General features: G+C 41.9%; 1 protein-coding gene and 1 long non-coding RNA gene across 15 annotated transcripts in view; both read right to left on the bottom strand.

The window, feature by feature from the left end:
• Positions 1-1,289: 1,289 nt before the first annotated feature.
• SPOCD1 (SPOC domain containing 1) overlaps positions 1,290-16,928 on the bottom strand; it is a 32,377-nt gene continuing 16,738 nt past the window's right edge. For 11 of the 14 annotated variants that reach the window (XM_083511575.1, XM_083511572.1, XM_083511578.1 and 8 more), the window contains 10 exons: positions 15,939-16,074; positions 15,073-15,232; positions 14,566-14,682; positions 14,010-14,135; positions 13,235-13,352; positions 12,801-12,942; positions 11,136-11,289; positions 8,308-8,397; positions 5,535-5,721; positions 1,290-3,333 (listed from right to left, as the gene is read on the bottom strand). In XM_083511575.1, the coding sequence (XP_083367701.1) occupies positions 2,537-3,333; positions 5,535-5,721; positions 8,308-8,397; positions 11,136-11,289; positions 12,801-12,942; positions 13,235-13,352; positions 14,010-14,135; positions 14,566-14,682; positions 15,073-15,232; positions 15,939-16,074 (2,027 nt within the window). In that variant the 3' untranslated portion in view covers positions 1,290-2,536. The remainder of the gene's footprint in view (positions 3,334-5,534; positions 5,722-8,307; positions 8,398-11,135; positions 11,290-12,800; positions 12,943-13,234; positions 13,353-14,009; positions 14,136-14,565; positions 14,683-15,072; positions 15,233-15,938; positions 16,075-16,928) is intronic. The other 3 variants (XM_083511580.1, XM_083511573.1, XM_083511571.1) reach the window with 1 other exon arrangement.
• Positions 5,154-5,525, bottom strand: LOC310710719. Its single transcript, XR_014528216.1, has 2 exons — positions 5,352-5,525; positions 5,154-5,286 (listed from the first exon to the last, which is right to left on the bottom strand). It is a non-coding gene; the product is annotated as an uncharacterized lncRNA (long non-coding RNA).

Raw genomic sequence — 16,928 nt, 5'->3', positions numbered from 1 at the left:
GATCTATTATTTTTGCTCATTTTGCAATTTTGCCTCCCTACTTTCCTATTTGCACCAACAACAGCAGGAGGGTCTTGCTTTATTTATTTATACCTTGAGTCAAGTGAAACTCCACAGGTCCTGGAGCAATGACTGAATGTAGCGGTGGGTTGCGTGAGGGCCAATAAGCTGAAGGTGAATCTCAATAAAATAGACTGAGTGTGTGGCTTGGGTAAGTTACCTGCAAAGGATGAGGATGAACTACGTCTGCCAACAGGGGAATGGAACCACCAGCCAACGGGTCAAATTTGGACCAGGACAGGTCCCAATATGGCCTACACTCACCAGCCTCGCACCTGATGTCCCATGTGGAACTCAAACATGCAGCCGATCCCTGCAGGAAGCTGCTTTCTCCACCCTATGCTTGGGACTTGGAAAGCACCAAGCGGGCCTGGCAAAGCCCCTTGAGCTGCAGCTTCCAAGCACCCAACAGCCAGCTGGCTTTTGGGTGCTGGGGAAGTGCTGTGTAAGAATCTTTACAGGTTGCCCCACCCACCTGTCAAGGATCTGGGCTGTTAGACCCAAAAGGTTCCCCACCTGTGCTCTGAAGAGTGGTTTACCAGGGAAAGCGGAAGGGCAAACAGAAAGCTCAGACCCATGCTTTCTAGAAGTGGGACAAAAAACTGTGGACAAACCTATAGTCTGTAAGTTCTGCTTGATTTGCTGTTGCTGCTGGAGGCTGAGCTGGCTTCCACATCAAGGAGCATCATTTTCCAGCTATGGCTCGTTTGCCAGCTATAGCCATCCCTTCACAGGAGAACCTGGTGAAGTGACCCATGCACTGTTAAACTTCAAGGTTGGGCTAGCGCAATCCACTCTGTATGGGGCTGTCCCTGAACTTGGTTTGGAAGCTGCAGCTAGTGCAGAATGCAGCAGCTAGGTTGTTAGCTGGAATGCCTTACACCACCTGAATGCAACAACTATTCTGAAAGAAATGCATTTGAGCTGAAGCATTTGGGACTATTGGTTTTGCAGGTGCCTTTCTGAAGTTAATGAAGAAACATTTGCTTTCTGCTTTTGCATGCTACAAGCTGATTTTGGAGGGGATGGAGAGGCCTGCTGCTAGAAAGAAGACTCTGGATCAGATATTCCTTCCCAATCTTATGGTCCTATTGCATTTTACTAGCAAAATGCTATCAACCAACTCTGCAGGATACAGGTTGTTGGAAAACTAAGTTTAGTAACTTTTTGCAACTTGCTTTGGGTCTACCTTGAACCTCTTCATACACAATACATCTAGACAATTCCTCTTATAACAATTAACAACGCTTTTATTGCTATGAACAGCTTAACAGAAAAACAGAAAAATCTGTCATGCTAGCATTCTGTATGCAGATAACATCAGTACCGACCCAACTTTCATCTTATAACATCAGTTTTTTTACCACTAGGGTCACTCTCTCTTACCCCACACAACCACATCTAATTTCAAAAAACCCCAGAAATAGTGGAACTTTATTCACTTGTATCTCTCACCATCAAACCCTTTTGTTCAGGAAGTTATTAAGCATGAATTTGCATTGTCGTACTGGAGAATGCTTGTTTTCAGGCTATACTGAAAATGTGCTTGTGGTGTGCCAATCAGCTTTGCCACAGACACTGTTTGAGATTTTGCATGCCAAGGCTCACACCATTTACAGAACCAATCAAGATGAACCACTGTGGCAAATGCATTATTTTAAAACCCAGATCTGCTCTGATCATTTAGAAACGAGGGAGTCCAATTTGAAGGGTAACGGAGGGTGATAAACCTTCCACCTCTTGCAGCTTACACAGTCTGTTCCCCAATGTGATTTCCCCCTACCTGAATGCTGTTGTTGTTGCCATTAGAATTCCCACCTGCTGTTTACAATATGGTTGGCAGAGATCCAAGTCTCAATACATTGACCTGCGCCTGTTGATTCCAATTTGGTAGCAAGAAAGCTTTCCAGGAAAATAGAGGTGGCCCTTTAACAAGTGGTGTGCAAACATTACTTGGCAAACCAGTCCATGTGGTATCATCTTCCTAGCAAGAGGTGAAGATCACATTATCTCTCCCACTGGTTCTCCGGTTTTCTGGCCAGGTACAGAAGCATGGCAAGATTCTCCGTGGCAGGACAATACAGCTGACTGACTGACCAAAATTGTTACTTGAATGCTTAGTAAAGTTGGTCATCAGTATTCACCTCTTAGTGGCTTGCAAAATCATCACCAGTGGTCATAATGTTTTTTTCACCACAAGCACATTCTGAATATTGATCAAATATTGCCAGAGGACAAGGATTATGAGAGTCATGAACAACAACAACAAAAGCAAATATATATTTAAAAAGTTGGAAAAGCACAAATCCAATATTAGGTCCGTCCCCCGTCCCCCCCGCTTTTTCCCTGAGATAAATTCTTAATTGCATTAGAAGATGGATGCCATGCCTCACCACAATCTTTAAAGCCACCTTTCCCTTTCTTTGCATTTTGTATTTAAACAACTACAGTTTAGTCCTTGAGGGCCACAAGGCTCTTAGGGCATCTGTGTATTAGGCCCCTGAGTCTGGAGATGGGACTCAACCTGCTGGATGAGGGATAAAGTTTCCTGCAACAATGAGTTGGGTTCTCCAGCAACATATGCAATGCAAGGAATCTGGGGCGAAGATAGAACCTGTGACACTTCGCAAGGTGGCAAAGCATCAGCACAAAGGATGCTCTGTAAGAATGAGGGATCTATTATGTTTGCTCCATCTGCTTCATGTTGATCTGGGCACACAGGCTCAGAAGACAAAAGAAGCTCAATCGTCTTCCAGATATGTGATTGATCAGAATCACCACAGAGCTGCGCAAGATCCTGGCCCTGATGTGGCTGTGCTCCCAAGATTCCCAGACTCAAGTTGTTCCACTGTTCCACTGCCCAAGAAGAACTACTTAGTGACTGGAGAGTATCACCTACAGGAAAGTGGTTGGCTTCATTTCCTGCCTCTTCATGCCGCAAAGAGGAAGGATCTCTATGAAATGTCTCTCCACCAAGCTCTTCAGGGTGAACAAAGACAGCATCAGCTGCTAAAGGCTCTTGTCTTGGAAGGACTAGCAAGGGCCCCTCATTTCCACAGAGAAGGCTATCTATGGACAATTGTGGTGGTGGCCATGTCTGGCAAGTGTCCACTTGTGGAAGAGAAAAGCTATCAGCTCCAGTGCTGTCCTTTAAAGTGATATTCTTTCTCCTGGCTTTTGGTAAAGGATTAGACATTGTTTCCAAACTGCCTGTACATGTTCTCTTGGGCAGAATTAGTCCCAGCAACAAAGAAGGGTGGCATGGCTCAAGCCCTATGGAAAGAAAGAAAGCAAATAAACGAAATGACATGTTTCTGTAACTCTAGTGACAACCCAGAGACAAAAGCATGAGAAGCTCAGCTGTTCTTAAAACAAGTGCCTTAGCTCCTAGAAAACTACAATAATTTGACTGCAGCATTCACCCCGACATTTTAAAAGCAAACTGGGGGGAGGGGCAAATCATTCAATAATTTTAAAAAATCAAGTCCTTAAACCCACTAGCAATCATCTAACCTGTTTAGAAAAAAGCAGACGTGTACTGCTTTAGAAAATGTAAAATTTATGGTGTGTGTCTAAGGGTTTAACACCAGACACAGACCGAAGTGATGTAGTAGAATAATCCTTATTATGAAACTTCATTTACATGATGGAATCACTTCAATCAATTTGGTGCTTCCCACTGCCCTGCCTGCCTCTCTTCATCCCCTCACATCAGTCCTAGGAAATAGCATTCTTGATAAATGGACACATGATTCCCTAGCGCTTTGCAATGAGAAATAAAAGGATACCACCACTTCCAAATGTCAACAAATACATTTTAATATCCTGCTCCAGCCAGATGATCAAATTCTGTGCTGTCTCAGAATAGGCATGCAAAGGTCATATCAGATAACATGATGAAAAAGGCCAACGGCAGAGGGATTCAGAAAAGTGGACTTTTTAAGATGACCAGCAATTGAAGGATTCTGCTCAGAGGGGCATACACATATCTGCCTCATATGCCAAACATTCAAGATTCATTTTCAAACTCTGGGAAGCTCCATCACTCCAGAAGCTCCAATATGCATACAGCGGTTCCAATGAGTACAGCCAGCTCCATAAAATCAGTAATGATCCAATTTGCTACACAAACCAGCTCCATGCGAATACTGGAGTCAGGGCCAAAATCTAGGGAGGACTCAGAAGCCCCAGAATCCTTCAGTGTACTCCTTATTTTCTTCCCATGGCCTGTATTCTCTGGCAGATATTTTGCAATAATATATGCTAAACATCTGTTTCCTAGTTCCAAAATTTGGATTTGTTTTGGTAGCAAATATACAGAGCCTTGGCACTCTTGCCATTAGCACATGGCCTGGGTATTTTTCACTGAGTTACTCCAAGGGAAATGTCATTCTTCACATCATCCAGTATGTTATCTCTGGTGAATCAATGAAAATAATAAATGAATGGAAATAAAACCTACCCACATGACTGAAAAAATGAAAGTTTACTAGCCCCTTCTCTCTCCCCGCCCCGCTTTCTCCCCAACTCTCTTCTCCCCCAACTATATACAGTGGTACCTCGCAAGACGAATGCCTCGCAAGACAAAAAACTCGCTAGACGAAAGGTTTTTCCGTTTTCGATTTGCCTCGCAAGACGAATTAACCTATGGGCTTGCTTCGCAAGACGAAAATGTCTCGCGACTTTGTTTCCTTTGTCTAAAAACAAAGACATGTTTTGTTTATAAAGTTAATTTATTTTCCCTTCAATTTTTGAACTGCTCTTTACAGTATGTGTGACTTTAAAGAGCAGTTAATAAACTGTTGTTGTACCAAATTTGGCTTTGTTTGGACTTTTTTTGACCATAGGAACGCATTAATTGATTTTCAATGCATTCCTATGGGATTTCGTGATTCGCAAGACGAAAAATTCGCTAGACGACAAAACTTGCGGAACGAATTAATTTCGTCTTGCGGGGCACCACTGTATGTATACATCAAAGTTTCACATCGAATATAACTGATCTGTAGAAAGAACTTTATGATCTGAAAATAGAGATGATGTATGTACTTTTGTAAGCCCAGAAAATCTTTACTAAAAAACATTTTTTTAAAAATGTCATCTTGTTTGCCTTTACACCTTCTGCCTATCAGTGTCATTAGATTTCTACAAGCTTCTGTATGCTGAGAAGTAAAATTTCTCTTTCGTTTACCCTCTCTGTGCCACGGTACAAATAATCTTATAAACCTCTATCATGTCCTTCCCTCCTCAGTCTTCCCCACCCCCAATCTAACAAAACTGCTTATACAAACAAAATTCATGCAGAAAAGAAATTGTAGTAGAATAGCCATATTAGTTTACAGTGGAAAGGAAAATCTGAGTATTGACTTAATGTGGCACAAAGTGTGTTTTCCAGAAAGATATCTATGATAATTGTTCAATTCCACTTCCATGAACTTCAAGAAAAAGGAGAAAGATTTGTTCCCAGTTCCTACCTGGACCACCAAATGCATGCAGTTTAGAAGGCACAGGCTGGTAAGCTGCTAATGGCACCATGAATATCTCCATCTGGTTGCTGTCCACGATGCCATATCTCTGTTTATTGTTCAAGTAGGAATACAGAGTGTTATAAGGGTCGAAGCCTTTGGGTAAGCTGGGGTGGAATCTTATCACTCCCATCTCCTGCGCAAACATGGGAAGAAAAAGAAAAGAAGCTATTATCAGGGAGTACAGAGCTCCTATGAAAAGGAACATTTTGCCTATTGAGCACCTGCTCTTCTTGTAAGTGTCCGGGCATTCAGGCCCACACAACACAGCTGCCAGATCAGGAGGGGCTCTGTGGCTGAAGAGCTTTTCACACCTCCTTTGGAAGAAAGCCTAACACATGCCATCTGACTTACTGCCGCTGGTGCACCACTGTGGCCTCAAGCAACCCTACAGATCAGGTCAGGTCGGGATGAAAATTTCTTCAATCAAGAATAAGGGTGGCAGCAGGGAATGGCTCATCAAGTCTGGGGCCTGGAAATCACATCCACTCCTGTAAGGTTAGGTCATGCTGGACTGTTTCTAGCTGCAGTTTGACTCAAAGCCAGAAGGCAGGGCCTGAAGATGGAGTGTCTTATCTGGCTCCCTGCTACCACTTTATAGTGGTTGGTAACTTCTAGGCTGCCACATCTGGCAGCAACTGGGGGTGGGTTGGGGGACATCAGATGCTGCACAAGATATCTGGGAGTTCCCAAGTGGTGTCAACTCCAGTTGTAGCCTCTCTGACGGAGAGGGAAGAAGAATGCATTTAGTTTCCAGTGGATGTGAGGCTTTGAGCCCTTCTATTCCCACATTAAGCTTCTAGTTCTTGCATTCTTTATCTCTTTCTTTCTATTTGTACTTTTGTTTTTTTGTATACAGTGGTACCTCAGCTTAAGGACTTAATTCGTTCAGGAGGTCCGTACTTAACCTGAAACTGTTCTTAACCTGAAGCACCACTGTAGCTAATCGGGCCTCCTGCTGCTGCCGCTGCTGCACGATTTCTGTTCTCATCCTGAAGCCAAGTTCTTAACCCGAGGTAATATTCCTGGGTTAGCGGAGTCTACATACCTGAAGTGTATGTAACCTGAAGCATACGTAACCTGAAGTACCACAATACATTGCTCACTTCTAGCCATTAAGAGGCTCCGAGAAAGAACTTTCCCTGATCAAGGCAGGAAGATGACAGGAGTTCAAGAAAGATCCTGCCTCCTCAGAAAGTGTTTGTAAGCCCTACCTATTCCGGCCCACAGTCTGGTCCTTTACTATGTGCAACTGCAACACTTCTGGAAACAGGAAAGCGTAACAGAAGAGAGTTCTGGATGGTGCTGACATATTTTTTTTTTACTAGGAACTACCAACATACTAAGAAAATCCTTGTACTTCAATAATAAATATATATATATATATATATATATATATATATATATATATATATATATTATACCCACCCACTCTGGGTGGCGTCCAACAGAACACTAAAATACAATAACTTATTAAACATTAAAAGCTTCCCTAAACAGGGCTGCCTTCAGATGTTTTCTATGGGTTTCTTTCCTTATAAATGCCCCACCACCATCTGTGTGATGGAACAGATTTGCATGTATAGGAAAGGCAAGAAGTAATTACTAAATTTATTCTTTAGCTCAGAAATTACAGATGTAACTATCAGGAGGCCCTAGATTGCTAAGAGCAATGTTATTCACCTTCTAATCTAGCTACAAGGGCTCATACTGTTCTTTGATTTATGCTGAGCATCTGGTGTTGCAGTATACTGGGTGTTACTTACTTACCTACTTACTTACACACACACACACACACACACTAGGGCTGGGCAATATGATGATATATCATCCAAAACCAGTTTGAAGTCTATAGCGTGATATTGGTTTCATAGTTTTTGACCGGGCAATATGTCATGAATCATGATATGTGCTAGGGCTATGCAATATATCATCCAAAACCAGTTTCAATACCATACCATGATACTGGTTTTATCATTTTTGACCTGACAATATATTGTGAATCACAATGTGTGTGTGTCTGTGTGCTATGCAAAAATCACAATGTGGCGAAAACCGTAAAACCAGCCAATGCCTCTACATAGCTCCATTGTTATTTCAGACATTATGATTTATCAGTATAATGCAATGTTTAGCTGGTGATATATCACAAAGTTGAAAAGCAGATATCGCCCAGCCCTACTGTTCACCTCTACATAGTTCCAGCCTTATTTCAGACACCGTGATATATTGGTATATCACAACACTTAGGTGGTGATATATCACGATGTTGAAAACCAGATATCTCCCAGCCCTAACACAAACACCTTAAAACAATGTCATTAAGCTACAGCCCTAAAACAATTCAGAGCAAAACTACAATCCTTGAATGATATATCCCTGGACCCAAGGACTCAGTGGAAATATCAACCAGCAGAAAAGCAAAGTCTGGATGAGAGAACTTTTGTTCAGAGCTGCATCTGTGCTACCTTCCCTATACAGATGACACACATGCACCTGCAGAATTACCTATGGTGAATACAGAAGCAAAAAATCTGCTACATAGCTGATGCTATATAACATGTAATTTGGCTCCAAATCCCACTCTTTACAAAGGAGGATCCTGAGGAGGCACAAATCTGCATTGGATCTTCCCGATGGGGCTGTGGGAACCTTCAAGGTCAACTGTGGTATCAAATAAGCAACAGAGCCTGATTAAAATAAGAACCTTTCAGAGAGATACCTTGCTGTTTGCTGGCCATATGCTGTCTAGATAGGCCCAGACATCCTCAGGGAGAATACAGCCCCTTCCCTGTAGAAGATGTGGTAAGGCCTAGACGAATCAAAAGAGCATAAAGGAAGAACACTATCATAAGAGAAATCCACATGTCTGTGATTGAATTTTGTTTTCCAACAATACACTGATCTAGTGGAAACAGATCTAGAATGAACATTATCTTAGCAATCCTCCTAGGGCTGTTTTAAGGGCAGCAGTTCTCTCCTTACTGAAGATGGGGAGTGCAGGGAGGCTTCCTAAAGCTTTCATGGCAGGAATATGATTTGAAGGATGGGTTTTCCATCTCATAATTTACTGTCTTAGTGCACTACACCAGCTTTATGACTTATTGTCGCAATATCAGAATCCCTGGAACATCAGTTTCAACTTAACCAGGGAAGAGTAGAAAGATACCTTATTGTCATCTCTTTTTACCCTGCTGCTCTAACAGACAGTAAGGCTTATTTAGCAGTTGCTTATCCCTCCTCCAGAGCTATTAGGACTTGGTCAGCACATCCCACCCAAGAAGCAACATAAAAGGGATGCTCTGATAAGAGTAGTGGCAAGCTTGCTGAAAGTTCTTAAATGGGTGGAGGAAATGTGGAGGTATTGCTCTGTACCTAATCTAGCCCTGCTTATACCCAGTAGAGGCTCTTACACTTGGACTACTGGGGCACAACCCTCCAAAGGAGAATGTCAAACACTTTTTTAAAGGACCCCCCCCCCCCAATTTCAAAGCCACTCATTCTTCCCTGTCCCACACACATTTTATGCTTCCATTTGAACTCAAGAGAAGCTCTGGAGATATTTCCATCCATCGCCTTTTCTCTGGCCAGTCTGCTCTCTGTATCACTTAGCCACACTTAATCCAAAAGTATTGGATAGTAAGAGGTCCTTCCCATGTTCCTCAAGGAGAACTGCCAGTTTTTGAGCCCTAGCTGAACAGTTTCCCCTCCTTCCTGTTATGAAGGCAATCTACATTGATTAGAGAGGACCTAGTTTGTTCCAGCCTTATCAAATTGTAACAACTGTTCTGAGCAAACTCAGAGCTGTTTCCCTGAAGGCCAGATCTCCTCATAGGTTTTAGCAGGGGAACTCAACACAAAGCTTGTCTGTTTCTTTAATGCGGGATCCAGTGCCCCCCCCCCCACACACACACACACGGGCAGTGGCTAAATGTAAGATGCGATTAATAAACTCAAGCAAACAATGATCTGGATTACAAATGGCCACAACCTTGAAAATATGAGAACAACAAGAAGAAGGCAGAAATGAAAATATTGGAGATATACTTCAGAGGTCCAGACTATGGGAAGCCCAGAAAAAATAAAAAATAAAAATAAAAATAATTAACAATTTGGATTGTAATTTGGCTGTTTTTTATTTTATTTTATTATTTTTAATTGGATTATAATTTGATGGATTTGTTAATTGGATGTTCTTACTGGAAAAATAATAATAATGATTTTTTAAAAAAAGAAAGAAATGGCCACAACTTTATTGATTAGAGATATAGGCGGATTTTTGGCTCAGGCATTGGGTGTATATCGTTTCAGGACGGCCACCCCCCTCACAACCAAAAATAGTTAATTAATTTTTAAAAGGTAATGGAACCAAGTTCCTGCTCAAAAAAAACCTTGGACTTTAGTAACCAGAGAATTAACATGTTCCCTTCCCCAAGGAGCCTTTTTTACTTTAGTATTTTGTTTTGTGACTTTGCTAGAGAGCAACCAAGCAAGAAATAGCAGGCACAGTGTGCGTCGTTTTCCTTTAAAAATATCTATTTTTTAATTTGGTCACTTTGCATTTATTTCTGTGAATTTCCTGGGAGAATGGTGGATAGCTTGTGTATGTATTGCAACGAACTGTGCATTAACTATTTCCCTGTACTCACTCATTAAAAGCAGCAGCAGGTGTTGGTAAGGATTCTTTTAATTTAGAAAAAAATGTGTTTTGGATAATGAAAAGTTAAAATTGATTTGGGGTGAGGATAACTGCATGCAACTGGAAGCAAGTGTTCCTCACATTTTTGCATGTTTCTTTAGTTCTTTGGAAATGGATATGTAGCTGTAATCAATGCACGAATTCACAAACTTATGCTGTGAGGTCTGCCTTAATTTCTAAATAAGAGATATGCAATCAATATTGTCTGAAAATGATACTTCAGCCCTCTTGCTTAGCAGCTCTTCCCATGTCCATAGATGTGCAAAGAATAATGGGTGTTTTCCATCAAGGAGACGGTGGCAATCTGCACATCTGTAATGGCACACTTTCTTAAATAAGTGTTGTATGAGTCCTATTGTGATGAAGCAAGGTTAAAAACTGCAACCTGCCATGGGCCAGGAGTCAGTTTCTCCTGCTGAACAGCAGCCTGAAGGGGAGAAGGCAGAGTGACTCCACCTGCAGCTAATTAGCCTTCAAAGACACAGAGAAGGCACTGATGAGAACCAGCTGGCTCCAGCCTTCTTAAACAGAGCTCTCAGCAGCAGTCAGAGGCTGGAAACGAAGCCTTTGGTTCCTGGCCCTACCTTGCTGCTTCCTGCTCCCCATCTGGACCCTTGGCTTCGTGTTCATCTGATTCCCCAACCTCTGGATTGTCTATGTGGATTGCTGTTTGCCCAATCCTTGGAACGGACTTCACTCTGTATGCTGACTCTGCCAGGTGCATCTCAAAGACTCTTATTTCCTGTTTGTTTGGGCTCGCACTCCACCAAGCTCTGCACGCTGTTGCTTGGCAACGGGACTATGACACAGCACTACCAAGTCAAAGTGTTACCAGCCACCACTGCTCATACCTGTGACAGATTACAGCTGGATCCAGAAACAGGATATGCTTTTGCCACAAATTGCTTCACACTGAACATGTGAATGACTCCTTCCCAGATGGCAGAGTTCCTGGGCTGCTTCTCCACTCGTCGATGTTTCTTTGGAATGTGAGGTGAGATTGGGCTAAAAGATATGAGGAAATATGCAAATCCAGTTCTGTTCAGAATCGTAGAACTGGAAGAGACCTCGAAGACCACCTAGTCCAACCCCCAGGGCTCAATGTAGGATCTGCAATACAGGATCTTGCAACTACAACATCCCGAACAGATGGCTATCCACTGTGCTTAAATACCTACAGAAAAGAAGAACTTGCCACTTCCGGATGCACGCTCCACCATCAAATAGCTCTTAGGAAATGTCTCCTAATGTTGGCATTCTGCCAGCTCTTGAAGACACACCTGTTTACGCAAGCATTCCTCTGAACTGAACTTCTGGTTTTATTGTTTTAAAAACTGTTTTTAAATGTCATTCTTTTCAACTGCTTGTTTTATTGGGTCCAATCCAAACAGACACAAAGGAATGTGGTAAATGGAGCCTGCTACTCCTCCTGCTCCTCTCGCTGATAGCTATCCCAAAGAGTGCAGCTATTGGCTACTCAAAGCAGGATCGGCAAGGCTGGGGAAGAACATTTCAAGCTATCGGGACACTCTGTTGTGGACCTTAAGGTAGCTATCCCTGAACAAAGGAACTTCAAAGGGAAATCCCAACATGAAAAGGCCGAGTTACATTTTATCAAGAAATTTGATTCTAGTTCATTTGGGCCTGAATAGAGACAATTGTTTCCTGTCCAGCTACAGGTGTTCTTTTACTCAGCAATGCTAAGCAGATTCTGTTATCACCAATTGTTGTAATGTTTCATAGTGTTTGCATACAGTTAAGCTCTAATTAAATTGGCACAGGCTGTACTTTTTGTACTTCCTTACCAATGAACTCCAGTTTCTATACTCTCTCACACCCCCTCCCCCCCAGACACATACAAACTGAGAGGTATTGCAATGCATCTGATGAAGTGGACTCTAATCCATGAAAACTAACACCATAATAAATTTATTAGTCTTTAAAGTGCTTTTTTTCTTTTCTTTTCAAGAGACTAACAAAAGCACCCCTCTGGAAGTTGTTGCAATGGAAGCCATCTGTTTCTGTGGATTATTGTTTTTTAAACTTTTGTTAAGTCAGAACGTTCAGAACTATTCCTCAACAACTCTGCCAATAACACAGGACATACTGATACCAAATACGACAGCCAACAACTACAAAGGTTCCAAAAACACCAGACTAAGTCTCAGAATTTTTCTTCTTCTATCTGTTGGATGGGTGGTAGAAGAGTAAGAATCACATTTCTCCTATAAATCTAGATATGCTGTGCTTTATTATCTCATTTCTCTCTAAAAGGCTATTCAATGGAAATTTTCCTCTTACCCTTGTATGAAGGGAAAATGGCAATGCATGCCTGAGTTACTGCTACAGCTTAAAAGTAACTGTTGATATCCACCAAATGAACAAAGCTTCACACATCTCAGACTGACATTTCTTTTAAGGTTTAATGTATCATTTTTAAAAGTGTTGCCTTATTTATGGGGTTTCTATCATCAATATTAAAGTTCTGTGGGTTGAGAAGTATGAATTATACAGACCTGTCCACATGCGGAGGCCTTTCTCCTTCCTCTGAGTACATGGTGCTTGGGTGCCAATGTTTGGTGGCATGTGCTTTCTGTTTTAAAGCGTGCTTGTACATAGGTGGCTTAAATCCCTGCTCACCGCCGGCAGTAATTTGTCCTAGAAAGCCAGAAGGAACAGTGCTATTTTCCCCCCACATTAAAAGATTCTGAATCAATTTTCAATAATACTTTTACTCCATTGTCAAATTTAATTGGCAGGCCCAAGATTTTTCTACTGCTGCTTGAATTTGAAGATTGACTTTGTGAGTTTTTATTTATTATTTCTTCAAAAACAAAACTCCAAACTCAGAAGGTCAGTCTTATAAAGAATGGCTGGAATCTTTAATTCAGTGGTCCAAAAAAGCAATCCCTCTTTTTGCTGCAGAATCTTAACAAGTTTGGTAACTTACCAAAACAACTAAGATAGTTAGGATCCTCAGAACGATTCCGCTGAACATCATCTGGGTCTCTCACAGATATTCTAGGAACCTCAGAACTGTGGTTCACCTCTTTGGGTGACTGTGATCCCTAAAAAAAATGCAAGGTGGCAAGTTACTGGGCCCTTAACTTTTGGTTTCACTGACTACAATTAGTCTCATTAGTTAAACAACTCAACGGTCAATTAATCGGGGGGGGGGAGCCAATTTAAAGTTTGCAGCACTTGTAAGAGCTATTGTTGACTCCTTTACAGCATCTGGCAAATTATTCGGCTCTCTGATCCTATCCAGAACAGGCTCTAACCAAAGCACTACTGAAAGCATAATCAAACTTACTAACAAAAAGTCTAAGGGACTGTAGTGTAAGGTGCACCATTACTTTTAAGACCTGCACCCCCAGGGTCCCTACGCAGGTTCTGCAGTACAGGCAAGTGCAACCCATTGCTCTTCTTTTATAGTGATTACAGGAAATTTTAATGACAAGCAGGGCAAAAGTCTAGGGCCACATTTAGGCTCTGTTTTTGCTGCACCTGCTTGGACTCAAGGAAGTGGTGCAGTTAAGTAGTTCTCCAGTACCCAACAAACTGCACAGAAACCTGTGTCAGAAATTCATCACATGCAGCTCAAATGCCTGCTTCATGCAATCTGGTTGATCTCAGGCACCTGTATATTTTTCCTTGAGCATGAAATGATTTGCACAGTGTATGCTCAGTTGGTTGTGCTTGTCTGAACATCGCTATCTACTCACAAATATTTCTTGGAACATCAAGTCCTCTTCTGCTTCTCTCTCTATCTCTACAATTCCTTTGTGGTTGAATTTTGCAGAGCAACACCTTGGTGCTTCTTGTTCCTCTCTCTCTATTATTTCCAGCGCCTGCAAATAGCACAGTGATGTAGCCATGGCTCTAAATATGCACTTTGGGGGGCCACTTCACATATAATGCTTTTGGGCTTACACTTGATATATAATGCACAAATGCAATAAACATGTGTTTACCAAGATAGTATCATACACATACATTTGTTATGGAACCAGGGTTGGCTATGACCTGAAGCATACACTCAGTGGCACAGGTTTGCCACTGCGTATGTGTGAAAGAGTCCTAAGGCTAGGATACACATGGAAAAATAAAGCCAAACATGTCCCACCGCTGGGCTTCTATTAGGAGATATTTTTCTCTAGTAAGTAAACTGCCGTCAGATAAGCACAGAGCAAGCTTCTGACTCAGAAACAACTTTGGGGTCCAAGCTGGAAACCGATTCGCTCTGCATTGCCTTTTCGTGGGCATAAAATGATTACTTACACGTTTGTTCTCTTTGGCTCTCCACTCTGCTAGTTCTGGGGGTGCCATCTCAAAGGAGCTCATCTGAACTAGTCTCTTGGGGGTAATCTCCCCAAGTATTAATTTGCGGAAGAGGTACTGAAATAAAGTGAAACAAGCAATCCTCATTGGAAAGACTATTTATTAGAATAACAATAAATCAATCCACAGCAGCAACCTTTTGCAGGTTGTTTAAAAAAAGGCTGAGAGAGTGAGCCATTTTGCATAGTCAAGGATATCTTACTAGCACAGCCAATTTAAAAAATAACAGTGATGGCTAGACACAGCTTTCAACCCTAGATAGGGAATAAAGATTACTTGATGACAAGTGTAACGAAGGGTACAAATCAACAAAACATAGGGGGAGAAATATCTATCTTTCACTGTGATTTACAATCTTTGCTTAATAAGGAGAATCACACTGCCCATTAAAAAATATCAAGAGGCAAATAAAGAGTTTTGTGTGCTTTTTCATTTTGTTTTTCTGACCTGGTTTTCTGCAGATTTTAAATTGAAAAGCAGACTGCGGTACTTGTTCTTGTAGTTTTGTTCAACACAGCAAAACCGTTTGAAAATCTCCTGCTCCACTTTCTTTGCTATCTTCATGACTGTTTTTTTCTGTACACACAGGTCAGGCAAATCATCCAACCTGAAACACAGAAGGCAAGGAATGTGTTGATTTATCTAGACAGGGCATCCACACAAGGGCTGATCTGCAAACATGTCTGCACTTTCACAAATAAACTGGTCAGTGGGCCAAGCCCAGAGTCCACAACATCTCAATGCAACAGTGTGGTAATGCCAGTGTGGTACAGTGGTGCCCCGCAAGACGAATGCCTCGCAAGATGAAAAACCTGCTAGACGAAAGGGTTTTCCGTTTTTCAATGCGCTTCGCAAGACGAATTTCCCTATGGGCTTGCTTCGCAAGACGAAAACGTCTTGCGAGTCTTGCCATTTTTTTCCCGCTTCCCCCCCCCTTTTTCTAAGCCGCTAAGCCGCTAATAGCCTTTTAGCCGCTAAGCCTTTAATAGCCGCTAAACCGCTAATAGCGCTAATCCGCTAATCCGCTAATAGGGTTGCTTCGCAAGACGAAAAAACCGCTAGACGAAGAGACTTGCGGAACGGATTATTTTCGTCTTGCGAGGCACCACTGTATAACTGCTAGTTATTGACTTGGGCCATTGTGAGGATATCATGGGATATCATGATATGTATCATGTCTTGTACTTTTTGAAGGAATAGTGGGATAAAAAGAATAATGCTACAAATGTTTCAGATTACCTTTACAACCTTACAATCAAGACTCATACATATGTTCTTTTCCTGTGTAGACTGAGATGTCCAGGCATTTTTACCTTTTCAAAAGAGCTTCCCTCAAGGCATCCACAACCTTACGACGACTTTGTTCCTGAGTCAGCTGAGAACTGTGAACTGGAGCTGGTGCCTTGTTAGGTCCCTGGCGTCTCTTATTCCTCCTTGTCCTATTACCATCTTAGAACAAAAGAAAGAACTTTCAGATCTTCCAACATTCTCCCAAAGGAACTTACAGAACAGAAAGTATATGAAGACTCAGTACTGCCTGCTTTTAAGGCAGGGGTATGGAACCTCAGGCCTGGGGGCCAAATGTAGCCTTTCAGACCTCTCTGTATGACCCTTGGAACTCTCCAGACTACACCCATCACTGGCCTTACTTTAAAACAAGAGCATTTTTGCCTGGTGTGCTTGAACTATGCGCCCCTTGTTTTTCTTGATGGAGGGGTGTGTGTGTGGAGAAAGTCGTCTACAGTACAAAGGTAAAATTTCTATTTGTTGCTCTGCCCAGTTTTGCCTCCGGCTCCACCTACCACTGGCCTTCAGAACATTGCCTAGAATGGAACAAAAATAGTTCCCCATCTGTTTAAGGGGTTAAGCTTTTCTGAAAAATCAATGGCTACATTCTCAGTTATAGAAGTGAGAAACACACATGCACTCAAAACAGCCAACACTCATTTTCTTCTCCCAGCTGAAGACTGCTCTCTAGTAATCAGCAGCCAAAAGCAAACTATATCATAGAACTATATAATTAGAACTTGTATAAACAATCCTTTTTGGGGAGTAATGGCCCCACGATTTTGTTTCAAGGCGCAAATATTATTTCCCCCCACTGCTGCCCCAGGCTGTGTTTGTTTTATACAACACCTTTGTATTGATGTTAAATGCAATTCACCCTCAAGCTAACACCTGTTGCCACTGAGATGCTACAAGATGACTGCATGATGGTCAGCTACATGAGCACTTCCCCATTTTTAACATCTGAACATTCATTGATATAGCCTATAAAAAGGAGGGGGAAGTAGCCAGCATGA

The sequence above is a fragment of the Podarcis liolepis genome (assembly GCF_965112155.1).
Source record: "Podarcis liolepis genome assembly, chromosome: 7".
NCBI classification, from domain to species: domain Eukaryota; kingdom Metazoa; phylum Chordata; class Lepidosauria; order Squamata; family Lacertidae; genus Podarcis; species Podarcis liolepis.
Note: the sequence above shows the minus strand (reverse complement) of the source record. Positions and strands in the feature narration are given on the sequence as shown.